At 54.1% G+C, this 18,539-nt stretch overlaps 6 protein-coding genes across 6 annotated transcripts; 4 read left to right on the top strand and 2 right to left on the bottom strand.

Moving 5' to 3' along the window:
* Positions 1-1,174: 1,174 nt before the first annotated feature.
* On the top strand, positions 1,175-2,557 carry CMQ_6967 (lipase 2; the record flags this gene model as incomplete). The annotated part of the gene is made up of 1 exon (XM_014320653.1): positions 1,175-2,557. One exon carries the CDS (start codon positions 1,175-1,177, stop codon positions 2,555-2,557), a length of 1,383 nt encoding a protein of 460 aa, XP_014176128.1.
* Positions 2,558-3,296: 739 nt separating this feature from the next.
* Positions 3,297-4,895, top strand: CMQ_6763 (xyloglucan-specific endo-beta-1,4-glucanase precursor; the record flags this gene model as incomplete). Its single annotated transcript, XM_014320449.1, has 3 exons — positions 3,297-3,652; positions 3,713-4,818; positions 4,876-4,895. The coding sequence occupies 3 exons, from the start codon at positions 3,297-3,299 to the stop codon at positions 4,893-4,895; spliced, it is 1,482 nt and encodes a 493-aa protein (XP_014175924.1).
* A 1,405-nt stretch (positions 4,896-6,300) lies between these two features.
* CMQ_6753 (ferulic acid esterase) lies at positions 6,301-7,507 on the top strand (the record flags this gene model as incomplete). Its single annotated transcript, XM_014320439.1, has 3 exons — positions 6,301-6,532; positions 6,621-6,790; positions 6,860-7,507. 3 exons carry the CDS (start codon positions 6,301-6,303, stop codon positions 7,505-7,507), a joined length of 1,050 nt encoding a protein of 349 aa, XP_014175914.1.
* A 1,194-nt stretch (positions 7,508-8,701) lies between these two features.
* CMQ_6504 (uncharacterized protein) lies at positions 8,702-10,909 on the top strand (the record flags this gene model as incomplete). The annotated part of the gene is made up of 3 exons (XM_014320190.1): positions 8,702-9,060; positions 9,130-10,410; positions 10,588-10,909. The coding sequence occupies 3 exons, from the start codon at positions 8,702-8,704 to the stop codon at positions 10,907-10,909; spliced, it is 1,962 nt and encodes a 653-aa protein (XP_014175665.1).
* Positions 10,910-11,541: 632 nt separating this feature from the next.
* On the bottom strand, positions 11,542-12,939 carry CMQ_6924 (uncharacterized protein; the record flags this gene model as incomplete). The annotated part of the gene is made up of 1 exon (XM_014320610.1): positions 11,542-12,939. One exon carries the CDS (start codon positions 12,937-12,939, stop codon positions 11,542-11,544), a length of 1,398 nt encoding a protein of 465 aa, XP_014176085.1.
* A 4,855-nt stretch (positions 12,940-17,794) lies between these two features.
* On the bottom strand, positions 17,795-18,250 carry CMQ_6747 (uncharacterized protein; the record flags this gene model as incomplete). Its single annotated transcript, XM_014320433.1, has 1 exon — positions 17,795-18,250. One exon carries the CDS (start codon positions 18,248-18,250, stop codon positions 17,795-17,797), a length of 456 nt encoding a protein of 151 aa, XP_014175908.1.
* Positions 18,251-18,539: the final 289 nt, after the last annotated feature.

The following is an 18,539-nucleotide window of genomic DNA, read 5'->3' as shown; positions in this document are numbered from 1 at the left end:
AGACACGTTTCCTGTGAAAGCAAAATCTGGGAAAGGGAAATGCCACTCTGTTATACCAAAAGTCGTCCCTTGCTTTCGTTTCGTTTTCGCTTTGGTTGTGAAAACATATTTTGTTATGCAAATCCTCGAAATCCGTGGCCATCGTTATGAAAGACCGGCAATAGAGATGATGCTCGTACATAGTAGAAGTCCGTATCCTGCTTTCAACATGATCCCCATAAATATTGTTTTTAATCAGGATCGCCGCCATCGCTTCCAGAAGACTGCAGTTACATTGATGGGATCAGCGTAGTTCGTGACGAATGGTTACAACAATAGTGGCCCCAAGGACGAGGTCTGGTTGTAGAAGTGGGGCACTCGAACTGACACCTGCCAAACGATGTTGGTGGCAGGACGAGTTACATTTTCGGCAGCTACCATGACAGCTGTCAAATATACCAACAGAACGCTATGTTTTAATACTTCAGTATCACAGCATCCCGGTTGCCAATGCGCTGACGAAAGTACCGGCGCCACCAACGAGAGGGAATTTATTGCAACGTCAGGAGGTGCGATATCAACCAGATATATACCAAGTTGATAGCACAGGCACCTGACCAGACTTACATATACAGTTGCGTTTACAAATAAGGCTAGACGTAACAACCCAAAATTTTAACACTGATCGGCATACTTGAAGGTTTCCAACATCGTAGATGCCCAATGGAAGAACTATGCCACTGACAACAGATTAGCGTCGCTACTCCGCACCAAACGGCGGCGAGGCAGCAGGACTACGTTGATATGAGGGAGGCGGTACTTGCAGATTGTCTTGATTGGGAAAGTAAAGCTTGTGATCGCCCAGAACACAGTCTCTTGTGCTGTTGACGGGGCTCGTACAGCGTCGAATGCGTGTGCAGATCCCGACAAAAGACCTGTTGGTCTTGGGGTTATGTTTGTATGGTCAAAAGGAAGGCAGCAGGAGGAGGGGTGCTTGACATCACCGGACAGCAGCCTGCAGATCATAGAGGACAGGGCCCGTCCGTCTATCATGGGTATAAAGCACAGTCCATGGCCCCGCTGTCTGTGCGGTCGGTGTTAGCCATGTGCAGCAGGCCGCGTCTCCCAGACTATACGATCTCGTACACGCACTCAGCCCCAGCTTTTGCACTCCGCTGCCCCTAATTCGTGTACCATGGCCAAGCAAGTCTGTCTGCTCGCGGCGCTGCTGCTGTCGGGCCTGTCGTCGGCGATGCCGGTGACGGAGTCGGTCAACGACCCACGGTCGCTGGCAGAACGGTCGACGATCCTGCCGAGCGAGGACTTGTTCTATAGCGTGCCAGCGAACATCTCGGCGTACGCACCGGGGCAGATCATCGGCTACCGCAAGCCACCAGCGCCGATTGCGGCCTTTTCGATGGACCCGGTCAACCTGGAGGCCAGCTGGCAGATCCACTACCGGACGACGGACAACTTTGGCGAAGCCACAGCGACGGTGCTGACGGTGCTGGTGCCGCACAACGCAGACCTGTCCAAGGTGCTGTCATACCAGGTGGCCGAGGACGCGGCGTCGGTCAACTGCGGGCCGTCGTACGCGCTGCAGCTGGAGTCGGCTACAGGCGAGCTTCTCGGCACGATGGCCACACAGGCTGAGCTGCTGCTGATTGAGGCTGGCCTGGAGCAAGGCTGGGTGGTCATCCTGCCGGACCACGAGGGTCCCGTGGGCGCATACCTGGCCAACCTGTTGTCGGGCCACGCCACGCTGGACGGCATCCGCGCAGCTCTTGCCTCGACTGCCTTTACGGGCATCCAGAGCAGCGCCCGTGTCGGCCTCTGGGGCTACTCGGGCGGCTCGCTCGCGTCGGCCTGGGCGGCTGAGCTGCAGCCGGCCTACGCGCCCGAGCTGGCCACCTCCATCGTCGGCGTGGCCCTTGGCGGCACCGTGCCCAATATCTCCAACGTCATCACCACCATCGACCGCACGCCCTTTGCCGGTCTCCTTCCCGTCGGCATCATGGGCATCTCGCGCCAGTATCCCTTGGTGCAGCAGATCGTCGACACCCGCATCTTGCCGCAGTACCGGGCCAAGTTTGCTCGGGTGCGCGATAACTGCTTCGTGAATGAGATGCTCGACTTCTTGCTCGACACACACATCACCGCCATGGTCGACGACCCGTCCGTCTTCACGTCACCGGCCGTCATGGCCATCCTGAACGAGAACGCGCTCGGCAGCCACGTGCCCACAATCCCGCTCTACGTCTACAAGTCCCGCCGGGACGAGGTCAGCCCGATCGCCGACACTGACGATCTCGTCAGCAAGTACTGTGCTGGCGGCGCCTCCGTCCACTACACGCGCGACCTCGTCTCCGAGCACGCCACGCTGGCTGTGCTCGGCGCTCCCAGGGCACTTGGCTGGCTTATCAACGCGCTCGACGGCAATAGACAGACTGGCTGCAAGACTCGGACCACCATGTCGTCGATGCTCGACATCTCCACCCTCACCATCGTGCCCAAGCTCCTCGTCAACGCCTTGCTAGCGCTCCTAAGCGGTGATGTCGGCCCCGCCTTTATTGGCTGAGTCAGCAAACGCACGGAGCAGTGTGGATAGCAGTACTCCGTAGGCTTCTTTTCGCTTTTTGCTGGCGTGCTCGCTTATTTCTAGGAGCGTCTCTTACTAGTCTACATGTACCTTTCTCGTACGAAATTGTTATTGCAGGCGTCCACAGCTACGTGTTCTAGAATGATGCCACGACTCGTCCGATCCGTTTGTGTGGACGCTCATCAGATGAAATTCAGGGGCAGTCCAAAGAAGCCTGTTTCTCGCGGCTGTTGTCAGATTTTCCGACGCTGGAAAAACGCCAAATCCCGCTTTTTTGCGCAAGCGAGCACCGGTAGCGAGATGGGCATACGAAGGTAGTATGCATTATGAAACCGCTAGCCCCAAGGTGGCCAGCCTGTGGGACTTTCCGGGAAGCTGGCCTGGGGATTTCTCCAGGGGCTTGGCGTAGTGAAACGGCCCGGCACTCCACTCTGTTAATATGACGGCTCTCGTTCTGGATTAGGACGTGGAAAATGTGGAATCCTCGGCCGCGATGCCAGCGTATTTAACACGGCCGCCAGCCCGTCCCGTCGACAGAAAGGCTCGAACCTCCAAGCTTCTGGCTCTTCACACGCTCTTTGTCGTCTTTCGTTCGTTTCTAAACACTTGTGTTTCCACGCTCTTTTATTCAAAACCCCAACTCAGCTTTTAGTTGTCCACTCTTTAACCCCAGCACATACACAATCACCGCTTGTTTTTGGTTCCCAGTTTTCCCATCATGAAGTCTGCCGTTCTCCTCGCTGCCGCTTCCGCCCTGGTGTCTGGCGTCTCTGCGGCCGCTATCGAGAGGCCATCCAAGGTGCTGCAGGCCCGCGCCACCACCATCTGCGGGCAGTGGGATTCCGTCGCCACCGGCGCCTACACCGTCTTCCAGGACCTGTGGGGCGAGGCCCAGGGCACCGGCAGCCAGTGCACCACCATCGACAGCGTTGCCGATGACACCATTGCCTGGTCTACTTCGTGGTCCTGGTCCGGCGGTTCCAACCAGGTCAAGTCGTATGCCAACGCCGTGGCCACCATTGCCAAGAAGCAGATCTCGGCGATCAGCAAGATCCCCACCACCTGGAACTGGAGGTGAGTGCACCCTAGACGACTTCCCGTTCTTCCATTGTCCAATTACGCTAACCGCTTCAGCTACTCTGGGAGCAACATCGTCGCCGATGTCTCTTACGACTTGTTCACCTCCTCCACGGCCTCTGGCTCGAACGAGTACGAAATCATGATCTGGCTCGCTGCCCTCGGTGGTGCTGGTCCCATCTCGTCCACCGGCTCCACCGTTGCCACACCGACCATTGGTGGTGTCAGCTGGAAGCTCTACAGCGGCCCCAACGGCGACACTACCGTCTACAGCTTCGTTGCCGCCACCGAGCAGACTAGCTTCTCCGGTGACCTGCGCGAATTCTTCACCTACCTCATCGCCAACGAGGGATTCCCTAGCACTCAGTTCCTGCTGAGCGTCGGTGCCGGCACCGAGCCCTTCACTGGCTCTGACGCCGTCCTGACCGTCTCGGCCTACAGCCTCAGTGTCACCGACGGCACCGCTACCTCTGCTGTTTCTTCTGTGGCCGCCAGCACCGTCGCTGTCTCGACCAAGGCTGTTACCACCGCCTCAGCCTCGACCAAGCCCTTGACCACCGGCTCCTCCCCGTTCAAGTTTGGCAGCAGCGGCCCGTTTGTCGGCACCAACCACGCCGTCAACTCTTCTGCCGTCTTCTCCAACTTCACCACCGGCGTTGCCTCCTCGGCCGCCCGCACCCAGCCGACTGTCTCTGCGGTTGCTGTCTCGGCTGCTCGCACTAAGCCGACTTCTTCGGCCGTCTCGTCTGCCAGCACGGAGCCGACTGTCGCCGTTGTCACCTCGGCTGCTCGCACCAAGCCGACTTCCTCTGCGGTTGTCTCTTCTGTTAGCACGGAGCCGACTGTTGCCGTCGTCACCTCGGCCGCCCGCACCCAGCCGACTGTTTCTGCTGCTGTCTCGGCTGCCCGCACCCAGCCGACTACCTCTGCTGCCGTTTCGGCTGCCCGCACCCAGGCTACTGCCGTCTCTGCTGAGTCTGACTGCGAGAGTGCCTCTGTCACCGTCACCGTCACGGCTACACGGCCCCTATCCACCGCCGTGGCTACTGGCTTCGCTCAGACCAACGGCACCTTGGTCCCTCACTACTACCAGTGCGGTGGCTCCAACTGGAACGGCTCGACCACCTGTGTCACCCCGTACACCTGCAAGCTGTGGAACCCCTGTAAGTCACCCCCAGAATGGCCTCCCACTACTGATTTCACCTGCTGACCATCCACAGACTACGCCCAGTGCGTGTAAGCAACGACTTGATGTCACCTTCCAATTTTCGTGTATTTAGTTTTGCCTCGATGGCTTGGGCCTGAACCCTTCTTGGATTGCTCGCTGTGTTTGTGATCCTTTATTCTTCTAGAGCCGGTCTTATGACTGCTCGATTTGGCAATGCCACATTTATTCATCCTGTGACAGTGATTGATGAGTTTCGCGTGCAATATTAGTTTTTGATGGAGAAGTGTTATATTTGTGATTAAATTACGTTGTCAACGTTTTACATTACAGATCGCGCTGCTGTGAAAGCTGGCACAGTACATGTGTCACATGCAAATTGTAATCAAAGAATGTAAATTAATTCCTACCCTCTGGAGGTTGGACAAGCCGGGAGGTCCGCGAAAATACAAATGGCTGCGCCGCTGTCAAAGCAGTTTTCTGCATCAGGCGTCTGACGAGGTGCTCTGATCAGTGATAGGGGCACACGTCGGCCACCAGTTGCTGCGGACTCTTGGTTGTGGTGCAAACGTGCATGTCTGACATGTCTGATGGAAGGCGGCCTTGTGCACCATAAAATGAACCGCCTTCTCAAGACCGAATGTTGCGATATTGCGTATCTAGCTTCCTCCTACCACACTGCCGTTTCCTTGCAAAGGACAGACTATTAAAGAAACAGAATATCCACTGCCAGTCCGCTTGTGACAACATGGCCAAGATACTGGGCACCGTAACATCGGTGCTGCAACTCATCGGTACAGTTAAGGTCGCCAGGGACGCTTTTTAATATCCACGACAAGCTCCGAACACGGCCAAACAACACAAAAGGACGACACGTATTTGCGTCATCATTACATCGTTTTCAAGAAAGTCAAATGTTGCCGCGTAGGTTAGCATAATTGTTTTCCTTAAATAAAGTAACTCTTCGATACTAAGACAAGCTGGTTGTTCTTTCCTTCAGTTCGGTTCAATCCATTCCTCAGATGATAATGGTCCTTCATCCTATCACCAGTCATGTCTTGGCGGAGCTCTTGTGATCTCAAAGTAGAATAAGAATGGGGGAAGACGTGTCTAGATGCATGTCACGTGTAAAATGTCACAGAATACAGCGCAGTGCTCTCTACTCCGTAAGCTCCCCACATTGTCGGCAGCTGGGTTCAAACCCACCACTAAGCCTGTCCAGGACTCCTGTAATGTGCCGGGAGGCCGAGCAATCATTCTGGCGAAAACTCCGTAGAGGTCCTTGGATTCTCCAGAGGTCTGCAGTGGTCTTTTTCCATTTAGACCCTCCTTGCAGTCAAAATGCGCGCTTTAAGAGCTACGTCTCATGATTGCCACACGGCTACTTCCGACAACTTAAAATGCACATACTTTTGACCAGCGGCTCGCATCGTTTCGTTCTATTCGACCAACCTAACTTTGCCACCATTTCGTCGCCATCATGTTACTTGTCGCTGTTCGCGCGGTCCTGCTGCTATTGTTGACCGACCAAACGCAGACGGCGTATGCATCTGCCAAGTCTGAATCCGGATCGCAGGTGATCCCAACCCAGCAAGCAGCAGTTTCTCAGAATGTGAAGTTCAACCTTCCCACACAGCGGACCTTTCTCCTCAACATCCCTAGCAGTTATGACAAAGAGACTGCCTATCCCTTGGTGCTGTCGTTTCACGGAGGTGAGTTTCGATTGAAGTTGCAGTCGAGTCTCACGTTACTTCCAGACTCATCTGCCCGTCTGACACTTGCTTTTCGTACCTGTTCCAGCCGGCGGCAACAGCAAAAAGCAGCAGCGTATCACCGAGCTGTCCGATCCATCGCTGCGCATTGCCGGGATGCCATTCCTGACGGCCTACGGCCAGGGCGTCAACAATACGGAATGGGGCATGAAGCACATCTGGAAGGGAGCCCCATACGAGAACAAGACTGTGGATGACGTGAGTCCTCGTCCTGGCCCTCTCTCCGCCCTCTGTTGTCCCGGCTGCTGACGCGGATCTTTGAGGAAGATTGCCTATGTACACGACATGATCGAGACCGTGGCTGCCAGCTACAACGTCGACCGTTCCCGCATCTACGCCTGCGGCAAGTCCAACGGTGGCGGCTTCACGGCGCTGCTGGCCTGCCGACCCGACACGTCAGCTGTCATCGCGGCGTTTGCGCCCATCTCGCCGGCCCTGTACCAGGGCACCTTTGCGTTTTACAACTGCTCGCCGGCCGGGCCGGCTCCCATCCTGCACGCCCACGGGGTCGAGGATCGCATCACCGAGTTCCACGGCCGCACGCCGCTCGGCGGCTCGTTTGGCCCTGAGCCCGACGTCCGCATCTGGCGTCGCGAATGGGCTGAGCGCAATGGCTGCCGCGCCGCGTCTTACCCGGGCGCCTATCCTCTGCCGGCCGTGAGCGAGGTGCATCCGGGCGCCTGGGAGGAGGTTTGGGACTGTCCGGCTAGCGGCGAGGTGCGCGCGCTCACCGTCGAGGGTCTCGGCCATGCTTGGCCATCCACACTCGGCCTCGACCGCGCCGGCAAGCCCAACCAGACGGCCAACTTCAACTTCACCAGCCAGCACCTGGTGCAATTCTTCTCGCGACACCGGCTGGTCGTGTCCAAGGACGTTGAAAAGACGAGGGTAACAGAGAAACAGGAACTGAAATGAGGCATCATTTTAAACTTTACGTGTTAGAGGAGGTCGTCTTCTCAACATACTTGGTTTTATAAAATTTCTCCATTTATAGTCATTGGTAGAAGAGCGTGGACTATGGACTTGAGAGGGCTTAGTTCTATAGCCCTCTATTTTACAACTATCTCGACAAGTCGTGTTGGGGATTTCTCGATGGAGGCCAAAAGTCTGATGGTAGGACGCGCAGAATGAGGGGTGATCCGAGTTATCCCTCCTTGCTGCTTCACCTGAGAGGATGCTTTCTAATGATTTTCGTCTCGATCGAGCAACTTTTAGCCAAAGCCGAGAGGATAGAAGCGTGCATGAAGGTAATGTCGAACTAGCTACATGCAGCGTTTGTGAACATCTGGGCACAGAAGTCAGACGCTGGATATGTCCATCCATATTCTTCGGCTGCTGAACCTGTGTGACTTGCATGGTGCACAAAATCACACATAATTCAGGAACCAGATGGCCCTTCACACTCAGATAATGGAACACAGACGAGATGAAATAACACGTACATCTCAGGCTACACTATCCAGAACCCGTACATATCCTACCTGGGTCTACCTGCCACTCCGTTTGCTCCGAACTACACGCACATCTCCGTCACGGACTGTGAACATGCCAAGAACGGTGTCTTAGAATTTTGATACTTTCTAGGCGTTTGAGTATCTACTAGATACAGCCGTCAGTATACGAATTTAATTGTTAGATAGCCCCATACCTTTAGACTCATCCACATGTGACTCACTTCGGTATGTGGCTATCTGTCCGTCTCTCGTGTTGCCCCCTCTCCAAATTTAGTAGAGTGGCATAGGGATCTTAGAGTTTAGAACTCAAGACAGTTTCACCCCTTCCGCAAAATCAGAGATTTCATTTTGGTAGTTTCCTATACGTCTAGATGCGAAGCTATGTAAGGTCGACGAAACTTGGATGTAATCGCAAACATTGATACAGTAATAGACAATTGGCTTAGGCATCTCGCCACTTCTTACTTTTGTCGCCCACCCAACTACCACAATATACACACCGTCTGAACGATAGTATTTCTGTGAGATGTATTTATTCACCACCTCCCTCATGTTTTTCAGTTTTTCAGTTTTTCCTTTTTCCTGACCATTCCACTCCATACCTCCAGTTTCCGGGATTGCGCCTTTCCCCATTCGCCATTACCCCCATCTCACGATGACGATAACGATGGCATCCTGGGACAGCCTCCCCGCAGAGCTGCGCCTCACAATTCTGGAGTACGTCGCCGGCGCAAACCCAAACTTCACAGACGCTGGACCTAGAGAAAGCTCAGCGCGGCACACGTACTACTGCGCTCCCTATGCGACCGTCTCGCGCGACTGGCAGGTGTTTTTTGAGCGCCGCACCTTTGCGGCCATTGCGCTGTTCAACGACGACGTCCAGCCGTTTTGTGATGCCGTCGGACGCTGTGTCGACCGACTGGAGTATATAGGCCGGCTTCGGCTTACGATTGACCTGCCTGAGTACAGCTGCGGCGAGTGCGAGACCGATGAAGACGCGGCAACCGTGAAGCGGTACGTTTATATTAATCAAGCATCAATCCTGTGTACTGGTGTATCTGTTGCTAACATATCTTGCAGCAGCCATGTCGATTTTACACGTTACCTATGGCTTCTGTTACGCTCGCTTGCAGCGTGGAAGATTCCAGGGCAGGAGGAACGGCAGCTGCTAAAGCGCAGTGACAAAATGTTTGCCCTTGGATCGTTTAACAGCGCCGTGGGAATTCAGCTCGAGCTAGGTGTCCGTTCTATTAGCGATTCGCAGCACGCCTTCCGCGACTATCGCATCTACAATCCATACGGAAACGTCCACCGCACTAGAGAAGACTTTCATCGGTATTACCGCGACGTTAGTGCCCAACAAGACTCCGCTACGCACGGGTGGTTGCGCGGCGTCCGAAAGCTGTTGCCGCCACCTGTGGCTATCCGTCGTGTACTTGGTGCGCGTCTGCTAGAGCTCGACGCAGACGGCCTAGGCGGCGAGACAAGGACAGAGACGGAGCGCAGCAAGCGGTATCTAGTGCGCCACGAACTGCCAGCTGCTGCTATTGTAACCAAGCTCGTGTTTAGCCGCCAGTTTTACCGCGCCGTGCACCCGGCTACGCTGTCATACCTGCTCCGCATCTGCTTTCCGCAAATCATGTATTTGCATCTAGAGCCGTGGAGGCCGGTAGATGCCGCAAACCTTGGCGCTATGGAACGCGGTTATTGTACGGTGCTGGCCAACCTACCACCATCTTTGATTGGTCTCTCTATTTTCTTAGAGACCAACTACATCATCCACCACCGCGACAAATATGCCGTGCATCCTGGCGCCACACTGACCGATCGCCGGCCGAGCCCACAAGTCGGACGCCAGCTAGCAGAGGGCAGCGGCAGTCTTGTCGTGATCAGCGTGGCATTCCTTGCCGAGGCCGACGACTTTTTCGCAGCAGTAGCGCGCATGCCCGCAAAGACCTGGCCGCGGCTCAAAACGATCGTCCTTACATCGTCTACGCTCACACCTGCATCCTCACCTGCCGACGTTGAGCAGCTACTGCTTGCAGCCGCAGCTGCGGCGGTCCGGATGCCGCGACTTCGGCAGGTCGAGCTCTGGTTTGCCCGCGGCCCGCATGCATGCGCCTTTACGGTCACGGGAGCACGCTTAAGACTCCGAGCTACATGGAATGTAACTCGGGCGCTCACGGCCGACGTGGTGCGCGCGTGGCGGGCCGTATGCCAAAATAAGACACATCGACATCTCCATGTAACAACCGAGCTCTGGGCCTGCCCCAATAGCCAGACTAACATGGATGCGCGCATGTTGGTGCTTAATGGCGACGCACTTGTGAGGCTGATGATTCAAAAGGAGTCTCTCCTTGACATGTTGGTGGAAAAGGGTCCTATGTGGCGACATATGTAATAGCTTAATGACTACTCGCTTTGGCCCAAACGGTCTGCCACATACTCGTTGAGATCCAGGAAAGTGCTATGGAGTATGGGATGTTCATGCATTTTCCTGCAGAGCTGGCACCATCAAGGTTCCTTCTTCTTTCGAAACAGGTGCATGCCTGGTACCCCGGCCAACAATGCTGTAGAGGATGCGGAGGCTGGTTACATCCAGTGGGCCATAATGGCGACGGAAGAAGCAGAAAGTTGGGCGAGGGTGGCGGCAGCAGCGAGCCTCGACGCCAGGAACGCTGCTATCTGGGCAGCGACTGTGGCGCCGTTCTCGATGGCGACGACCGACGCAGAAGAGAAGGCGGATGAGGCGGAGGCTTCCTTGGAAAGGGTAGACGAGTTCGTGGCTGTGGCAGGAGAAGCCGTGCAGGTAGCAATGGCGAGGGCGTGGGACAATTGGGCGGAGTCCCAGGACGACTTTTGAGCAAGTTATTCCATCTTCTTTGGCGCATCACTTGCTGACCAGCATCCTAGTCGTGTTATTCTTATCTTCCCAGACTTCTAATGCAAGAAATCTGCTAACTGTTCTTTGCTGATGACTTGTTTTCCTTCTAAGTTTCTGTGCTGACGTTAAAAGAACCTCTTCATCATTCTTAAAACGCTTGGTTTATACGCGTAATGCTTAGCCTTTCAGCCTCCGTAGCTAGTTATGAACTTTCGGTATTAAGTGATGCGTACACGTCCATTCATTCATTGAATAAGAAAGAAAAGACCAGGCTTTTTGCTTTCTTTTCGTGATATAAGCAGAATGTGACACTCATCCAGACTCGATGAGATTTATAACTACAAGGCATGTATTGTATAACGCTTATAGTTATGTACTACACTAACAGCACCAGGAAGTACAAAAGACCCCTTCCTGTAAGAGGGACGTATATCAACTACAAGGAGGAGAAAGATCTAAGTGGAAAATTAAGCAAAACAAAAAGAGAGCGAGACTCGTGAGAGGCTCATAGGCTTCCTTGTAAAAACAGCTTTAAATGCGCCTGACTTCGTCCCAGCATTTGTGGTCGAGTACACCTATCCAGCTCAAACGCCTCCTAATACACCCCGATATCAACGACAGCCGTACTCTTGACGTATCTTCATCTGAAATGGCACAGAGGCGGCAGACTCCACGCCAATAAGGTCCATCAGCTCGCGGAACAACACGTCGCGGGGCGAACGCGATGTCGAGTTGGCCATCCGTCCAGTAGGTAGGACGTCAAAGTTCCAGCTACCAAAACTGCTCGTACGATAGTCCAGCATACGGAGGTCCTCGTAGACGTGCTGTTTTGAAAGTAAATAGTGCACAACGGCACAGAAATGTGTTTGGTGGCCTTTCGTCCCGAGCTCCACGAGCTTCCCGCAAATCTGGAGCCAGCCAAGTATCAGCTCACTCTGCATTGTGCCTTCCAGTACACGGAACTCGACCGTTCGCGGATTCGTGCGTGCCCTCTCGTCTTCTTCCCCGAATGCGCTGAAGTTGAAGCCAAGGCGTCGATATTTTCGCTGCGGTCCCGAAAGAAGGAGACCCAATTCCCGATGCGAAACAGCCTGCCAGATGGCCCGCAGCGCTTCGTTTTGAGCTGCTGAGGGGCCAGCCTCGCCCATGTGCAGGTACCAGTCGTCTTCCCTGTCATCCTTGTGACGGCGCAAGCCGTTCCTAGAACGGACGCGCTGAAGGATTGCTTCAGCAATGTTGAAGCCATCACCAGCGGCCTTTGGACAATCCAGAGCCAGAGCCAACCGGCTGTAGCGCCGCTGCTCGAAGCCCCAGGTATAGCTGTTAGAAAAGTTCGGCGAGTGGGGGTTTCGGACACTGCGGAGGATAGGTTCGGCCAGCCAGAAGATGGTGGCTAGTTTCTTCAACGTCGAGAGGCTGAAAGCTCTTCCATCCTGACGTCCCACGTGGACGTGGAAGTCGCATGTGTAGTTGACAGCCACCGGAAAGGTGGTGATACGTGACACAACCTCCCTGACCAAGAAGGGAGAGTAAGGATCTGTCCATGAGAGAATGGGGGAGTTTAGCTCGACCGGCACGGCAATGCCGTTTGTGCGACCCATATCCGGGCTGGGGTCATCCTTTGTGTGCTCGACCGAGTTGGCCTTTTTGACAATCCAGTGCGTCGGCCAATATTCGCTCTCTTGGTGGCCGGCGTCAAGGATATCGTCCCGGCTCAAGGCACGAGGATGTATTGACGAGCCGCCAATGCCATTGCCACCGAACCCAAAATTGGTTCTGCCAACGACACGGGCAATCGATGTGTATGCCTGTCGATACAGCTGAGCACGGTTCATGATCGGCGCCTCGGACAACCGGTCACGGGGAGTAGCTCCCTCATTGAGAGGCTGTCCTAGCAGAAGAAACTTGAGCTCCAGGCCGAGAGCGAGATTTTCCACCGTGTCTGGTCCGGTTGCAAGAGGCCGTCCAGCACCAATCGATTCGGTGACAGTATCCACAATGCTAGGCATCTTGTGATTGATTGCAATACGCAGGCGTGGTGAGTTTGTGCAATATTAAATCCTCTTCTTGTTTCAAGCCAGGGCCAGGATTGCAACAGGGGAACAGATGATTTGGCAGAAGGCACGGCAGCAGACGGCCTAGATGTCGTACCGGGGTAGTTGATGTTTGTGGTATTTAACTGGTTGCTTTCAGAATCTCTCTGCCGTCATCGCTTCGTTCCGTTGGGTGTGTGGAAGATTACTTGCTCTTCCGGTTGGGCTTCCGATGCCAGCTGTATTTGGGTGGGTAGGTAAGCACGAGCAAGCAAATCGGCATAGAGGACTATATAACACACAGCCAACTCATGGCGGAGAAAGTAGGCTTAGACATCTGCCGAGAGAGGGACAAGATAATATATATAAAATAAATGAACTTAAATTGGGACAGAGTCTGTTGCGGTGTGGCTGTGGATCACCTGGATGTAAGTGGCCCAGGTGAGACTTTCGATGTCATTCGGAACAAATGACGAAATTAACTCTTTGGAGCCAACACAATAGTGGAAGGTCAGGTGTGCAAGGACGAGGCCCGGGATAATAAACAAGCGAAAGAAGCAAAAACAACATAGCCAAAAAAAAAAGAATGCATTCAGGCTCCTGAAACTTCATTGGAACATCGCTGACAGAATGGTATTCCCCGTATCGTCGACACTTGGGGAATGGGTTAAACCGGAATATCGGGGAAGAGATAAGAGATGGGAAGACGGGGAGGGGGGGGGGGGGGGGGGGGGGGGGGCGACGACGACGGAAGAGGATTTGCAAAGGAGGTGGCGGAATAGCGTAACGGCCAGTCAGGACAGGGACGGATGATGCACGACGGGTGTCGGAGTCAGACCGCGACAAGCACCCATGGCTTCCAAGAAACGGAAAGTGAACAGGTCGTATGAGAGAAAGGCGGCACGGACAGATATCACTTTTACTGAAACGAGGTAAGGTGTAAAAAGCTGGCGCAGGCTACAAATGCTTTACGCCGGCTGCGCGCTTAATTTGGGAAGCAGGGCTGGCGCATCTGGAACGACTGTTGTCTGTCTGATTCGGGCCTGTCAGAAAGCGGCAAATAAGAAAGGGGGGAAAGGAGGGGTTGAGAAAGGTGGTCGACAAAGATCAGGATATGAAAATCGGGAGACAGAAAACGGGAGCCGCGCCTGGAACCTGTCAGCGTGGCCGGAGTCGAGGCCGAGATCGAGGTCGAAATCGAGGCAAGCTCTCTCTATCTCTCTGGCGCATCCTGGCGCGTGGGCCGACTGTCAATGGGCAGTTGAATGGTGCCAGAACCCACCAAACATCGCCAGGTACGGAAGAGCAGGGGGCACCAGCGTGACGGAGAAAGATGTCAGAGATAAGGTAAAGGAACAATGAGAACACGACGTAGACCTCGGCCGGCTCACCCTTGTTTCCACGCCTTTCACCTGCGCGGCCCATTGAACAGGCCGCTCAGACCGTGGTTCTACCCGACCGTGGCCCTGTTCGGTAACGGCTTTGTGGGCGCCATTGAGGTAGTATTATCGCCTTCATCCTTGTCCTGTTCATGCTCAGTCCGACTTGGTCGTAGCTCGTGCGCAAAACATGAAACCAAGAGGTCCCGGAAGGATGGCATTGTTTTCTCGAGCCTGAGCCACGACCAGCCAAATGCACTTTCCGGTTCTCACCCGGCGAATGACACCATTTGGGTTGGGCGGCCACAGGGGTCCGTTCGAACGATGACAGGCCAAAAGTCTGCCAGACAGTTCCCATAGCCAATACGAGGAATTAAAAATAAAAACATCGTGGGAGATGCAGGCGGACATTCCGGCAGCTTGGTCGTCGTGCTGGCATGGCGCAATGCAGCGGCAAGGAGACCGTGTCGGGCTGTCGGGTCGCGTGTCGTTTTCTGTCTTTGTTTTTCTTGACTCTATTATTGTGTGTTTTGCTTTGGTCTTTTCGGCTTACGGAGCACCAACCCCTATTGTTATCCTGCTCGCCCCTTATGCAGCTGCATTATTACCGCATGCACGACCCCGCAGACAGGCTTCTGCTGCCCGTCAGGCAGGCGCCATCGACGCCAGCCCACCCACAGTCGCGCCTTCTAGGGAAAATCCGCCGCCCAACGTCCCCGCCGCCCAAACGGCCGAGCCGCTGGAATTGGCTTTGATTTCTGCCTCAATCCACTTGTGCTCCATTTCTTCTGTCTTTTGTGTCCTCTGTCTGATCAACACACCCGACGTCACCTTGCCATGCAACCCTCCCAGTGGACTCGTCTGCCTCTTTTGGCCTCTTGCGCGCCCTACGACTACGACCACTCTTTCTGCCCTCATCGGCCACATCTCTCAGACAAATCACGAGCTTGCCCCCTCCCTAGTGAATGGGCACACAATGCGGTCTGCCAACTCATCACCAACAGCGTAATGCTGTCATCCTGGTAGTGTTCTCGTGCATCCTATCTCGCAGCGTGTCCCGTCCGGCAGCCCGTATACACGACTTGCTCGGTGGCTGACAGCTTTCACCGCCAACTGCGACGGTCCGTATCTCACCACGTTTCCGTTTGCCATTCAGCAAAATCGTCACATCCGTCTCGGTCGATGACTTCACGGCGGTGTGTGACCATGCCAGAGGTGGGAAGAGCGATCTGCTCACACACTACAAGTCACTGATGCCCAACGCATATATCCCTTTGTCCCTCCCACCCTCCTTCTCCCCTTTCACTTGCCTGCTGTCACTCACCCTTCCCCACGGTGGCCAACCAGGGAAACGGAAGTGCCAAACAGGGATCCCATGCTGTGAACTGCAGCATTGCACTGCGCAAGCGCCGCGCAAGGAACATGGTTCAGAGAGCTGGGAGGGCGTGTGGATGTGCCGCACAGCTCCGTACGACACCCTCTGTTGCAATTGCAGCGAGAGCCCACATCTGCCGCCGCTAGGGGTTTCTATCCGAAGGCTAGGCTAGGGCGCAATGCATGTCTGACATGAACGGAAAATTCCAAGGCTATGGGCGCAGTGTGTAGGCCACGGCCAGTGGAGACCGGCCGCAGGACAGAGGCCGGGTTAATGCGTTGCAATTCGACAGAAAACCGGCTTCCGATCTTCTGCTGGACATCGTGACCAGTGGGTCTTGGTCCTGGCCGACCACAAACTGGCACTCAACCGAATGGTTGCTGGCCCCTGCAGGTGGGGTCGTCTCTAGCAGGCCCTCGATAGTTGTGCCGGTTTACAAGCCGAGAGGGACTTCCGCAGGCCAAAAGGCGCATCTTCAGACGAACTGCGAGAGCCAGCGACCAAAGCAGAAACAGTTGTCTGACACCAGAGCAGAGGCCCGCTCGCATTACAGCCATAATGAGCGCAATGCAAACACAGCCTGTTCTTTGAGACAGCCACTGATTTGTGGACCCTCGTGATCTGCAACCGGGGGCTTTTATCCGTATTTGTTTTTTCTCGCCCTGCGCTCTCTAGCTGTCTCGCACCTGCTTCAGTTTCAGCTTCAGCTTGGCAGGCTGCTTCCGTCCGACACAATCTCAAATCAGCCAGATTGCCCCCTGCCCAGCTGCTGATCTACATAACATGCGTCTCACTGCTACATCTGTCTTGTAATCCGTACGCTTGGCTCCGTATCTTGAGCAACTTGCTTTCCCATGCTCACATGGAATTCAGATGAGACAAGTTGAAAACTCTCGCAATACACTAAATGCCTGTTTTTCACCGTAGCAAACTCAGTGAGTTTGTCTTGTGTGCCTAGCCAGTAGGCCTGCCGAAGTGAAATACACACAATCAACACAACATATGATCTCACCCTGGAGGTCGGCATGCGGCTATGCTTGCACTGGCCACCTACCGCTTCTGTTCGACAACTTTGTAGAACCAGCTTCCGGATCTAAAATTGTGCATCGTATATTTTGATCTCGCACAAATCGACCCGCTACAAAGGCTCGCCTCGCTGATGAAGTCCCGTTTCACTGGGCCTCCACTGCTAGCTACAGTGAAAATAAGTGGGATCCATAAGTCCTTGACAGCCTAAGGGACGACTTGGTCCGAAGCATAATATGTCTGGCTTGGAGGCATTGAGGCTTGACTTCAAATGTTCCAATGAGAGGCAGCTATCTCTCCCCACAGGGCGTGGTGTGGCTAGAATCTCCTCCCGCTGAGCACGCACACTAGCAACTTACGCCAACCGCTAGGCTTCCATCTCGTCTTTTATAATTCTGACCGTTGCAGATACTTGCACTGGTTTTTGCCGGGCCGGGCCGTAAAAAGAGACTGGCAAGCGGCATTTCTCTTGGGGTTTTCAAAACGAGTAGCCCGTTACTGATAGACGTTTTTCCATACTTTTACTGAATACGAAACACAACATTCTCGTCAACTTTATAATCTATTCCTCCACATGATTTTCGATGTATCGCTGTAAAAGTACCGACTCATCAAGCATCAGAGATACCGCTGCAGGCGATTTATGCGAGTAGCAGAAACGCCCGACACCTGCCGAGGCACTGCATGTGATAGCTTTAGGACCAACATTTTCTTTCGTTGAGAACTTGTATATATTGCGCGGTTCCAACGAGAATGAGACTATCTACCGCTCGTGCAGCAGGAATGCGGGGTTCAATTTCTGACTTCCTATGAGATCTTCCGGACATTCTAATTACCAGAAAGAAAAAGATGCTGTACGTAAGATGTGCTGGACCATGCAAAGCCTATTAACTGAGACTGTGGGAACATTCTTTTGCGAATTTACAGGCCTCACCCCCTCAGTGCAAGTAGGATGCCACTCTCGACATTTTGTTACAAGTTGACACAACCAAATCACACTTACGACTTGAAAAGACACGGTTGAATGAAGCACGAGAAACAACGCAAGCGATTAATGCTCATCTTGTAGATCAAAAGCAACAACATGGCTGAGAACGTTGACCTCCGTCATCAGGCTGTCTAGGAACAGATAGCCAACTATATCGAGACGGCCAGGGGAACTCGGTTCCCCGAAGCAGCACGTGAAGCAGCTTTCTGAAGTGACGCCTCGATCGAGGACTTCTTCTCTACCATCATCGTCGGTGTATAGGTCGGTGTTACTGTCGCTATAGCGCGCAGAGGCATTACACATACTGAGACCTGGCTTTGCTATGCCGTCGTGGCCGCCGATGCTATGTTGCGTCAGACTTCGGGCGAACAACTGGTTAACGCCTTGGCCATTGCCGGAGACAGCGCACCCAATCACCTTGTCGCCTGTTCTCCGGGACAGATCCGCAGTGATGTCAAAGAAGGCATTTCGTGGTCCGTCGTGACAGGCCTGCTTCTCGCTCGGCTCGCCATTACACATCTGCAGCACCTACGCCAAGTTCTACGCATGCTGTCGCTATGCTCATGCTCCGATTGATTCACTTCTAGAAATCGTCACGAAACACAATATCAATGTGTGTGAGATCGAGGCAATCGAAGTCGAAACCCACGATTCCGCCGCCCGACAAATTTCAAACCAGGTGGCTCCTACAGATCTCTTCGAGGTTTTGTATAGTATTTATTATTGTATCTCCCTCGCTGCTTCTAGTCAGGGAGGAGGCACTGTCCTATGGCGACGAAGTATTTGCACTGTCGAGTAAAGCCAATAT

This window comes from Grosmannia clavigera, assembly GCF_000143105.1.
Source record: "Grosmannia clavigera kw1407 unplaced genomic scaffold GCSC_108, whole genome shotgun sequence".
Classification (NCBI taxonomy): domain Eukaryota; kingdom Fungi; phylum Ascomycota; class Sordariomycetes; order Ophiostomatales; family Ophiostomataceae; genus Leptographium; species Leptographium clavigerum.
The sequence above is the reverse complement of the archived record's forward strand: the minus strand, read 5'-3'. Positions and strand labels throughout refer to the sequence as shown.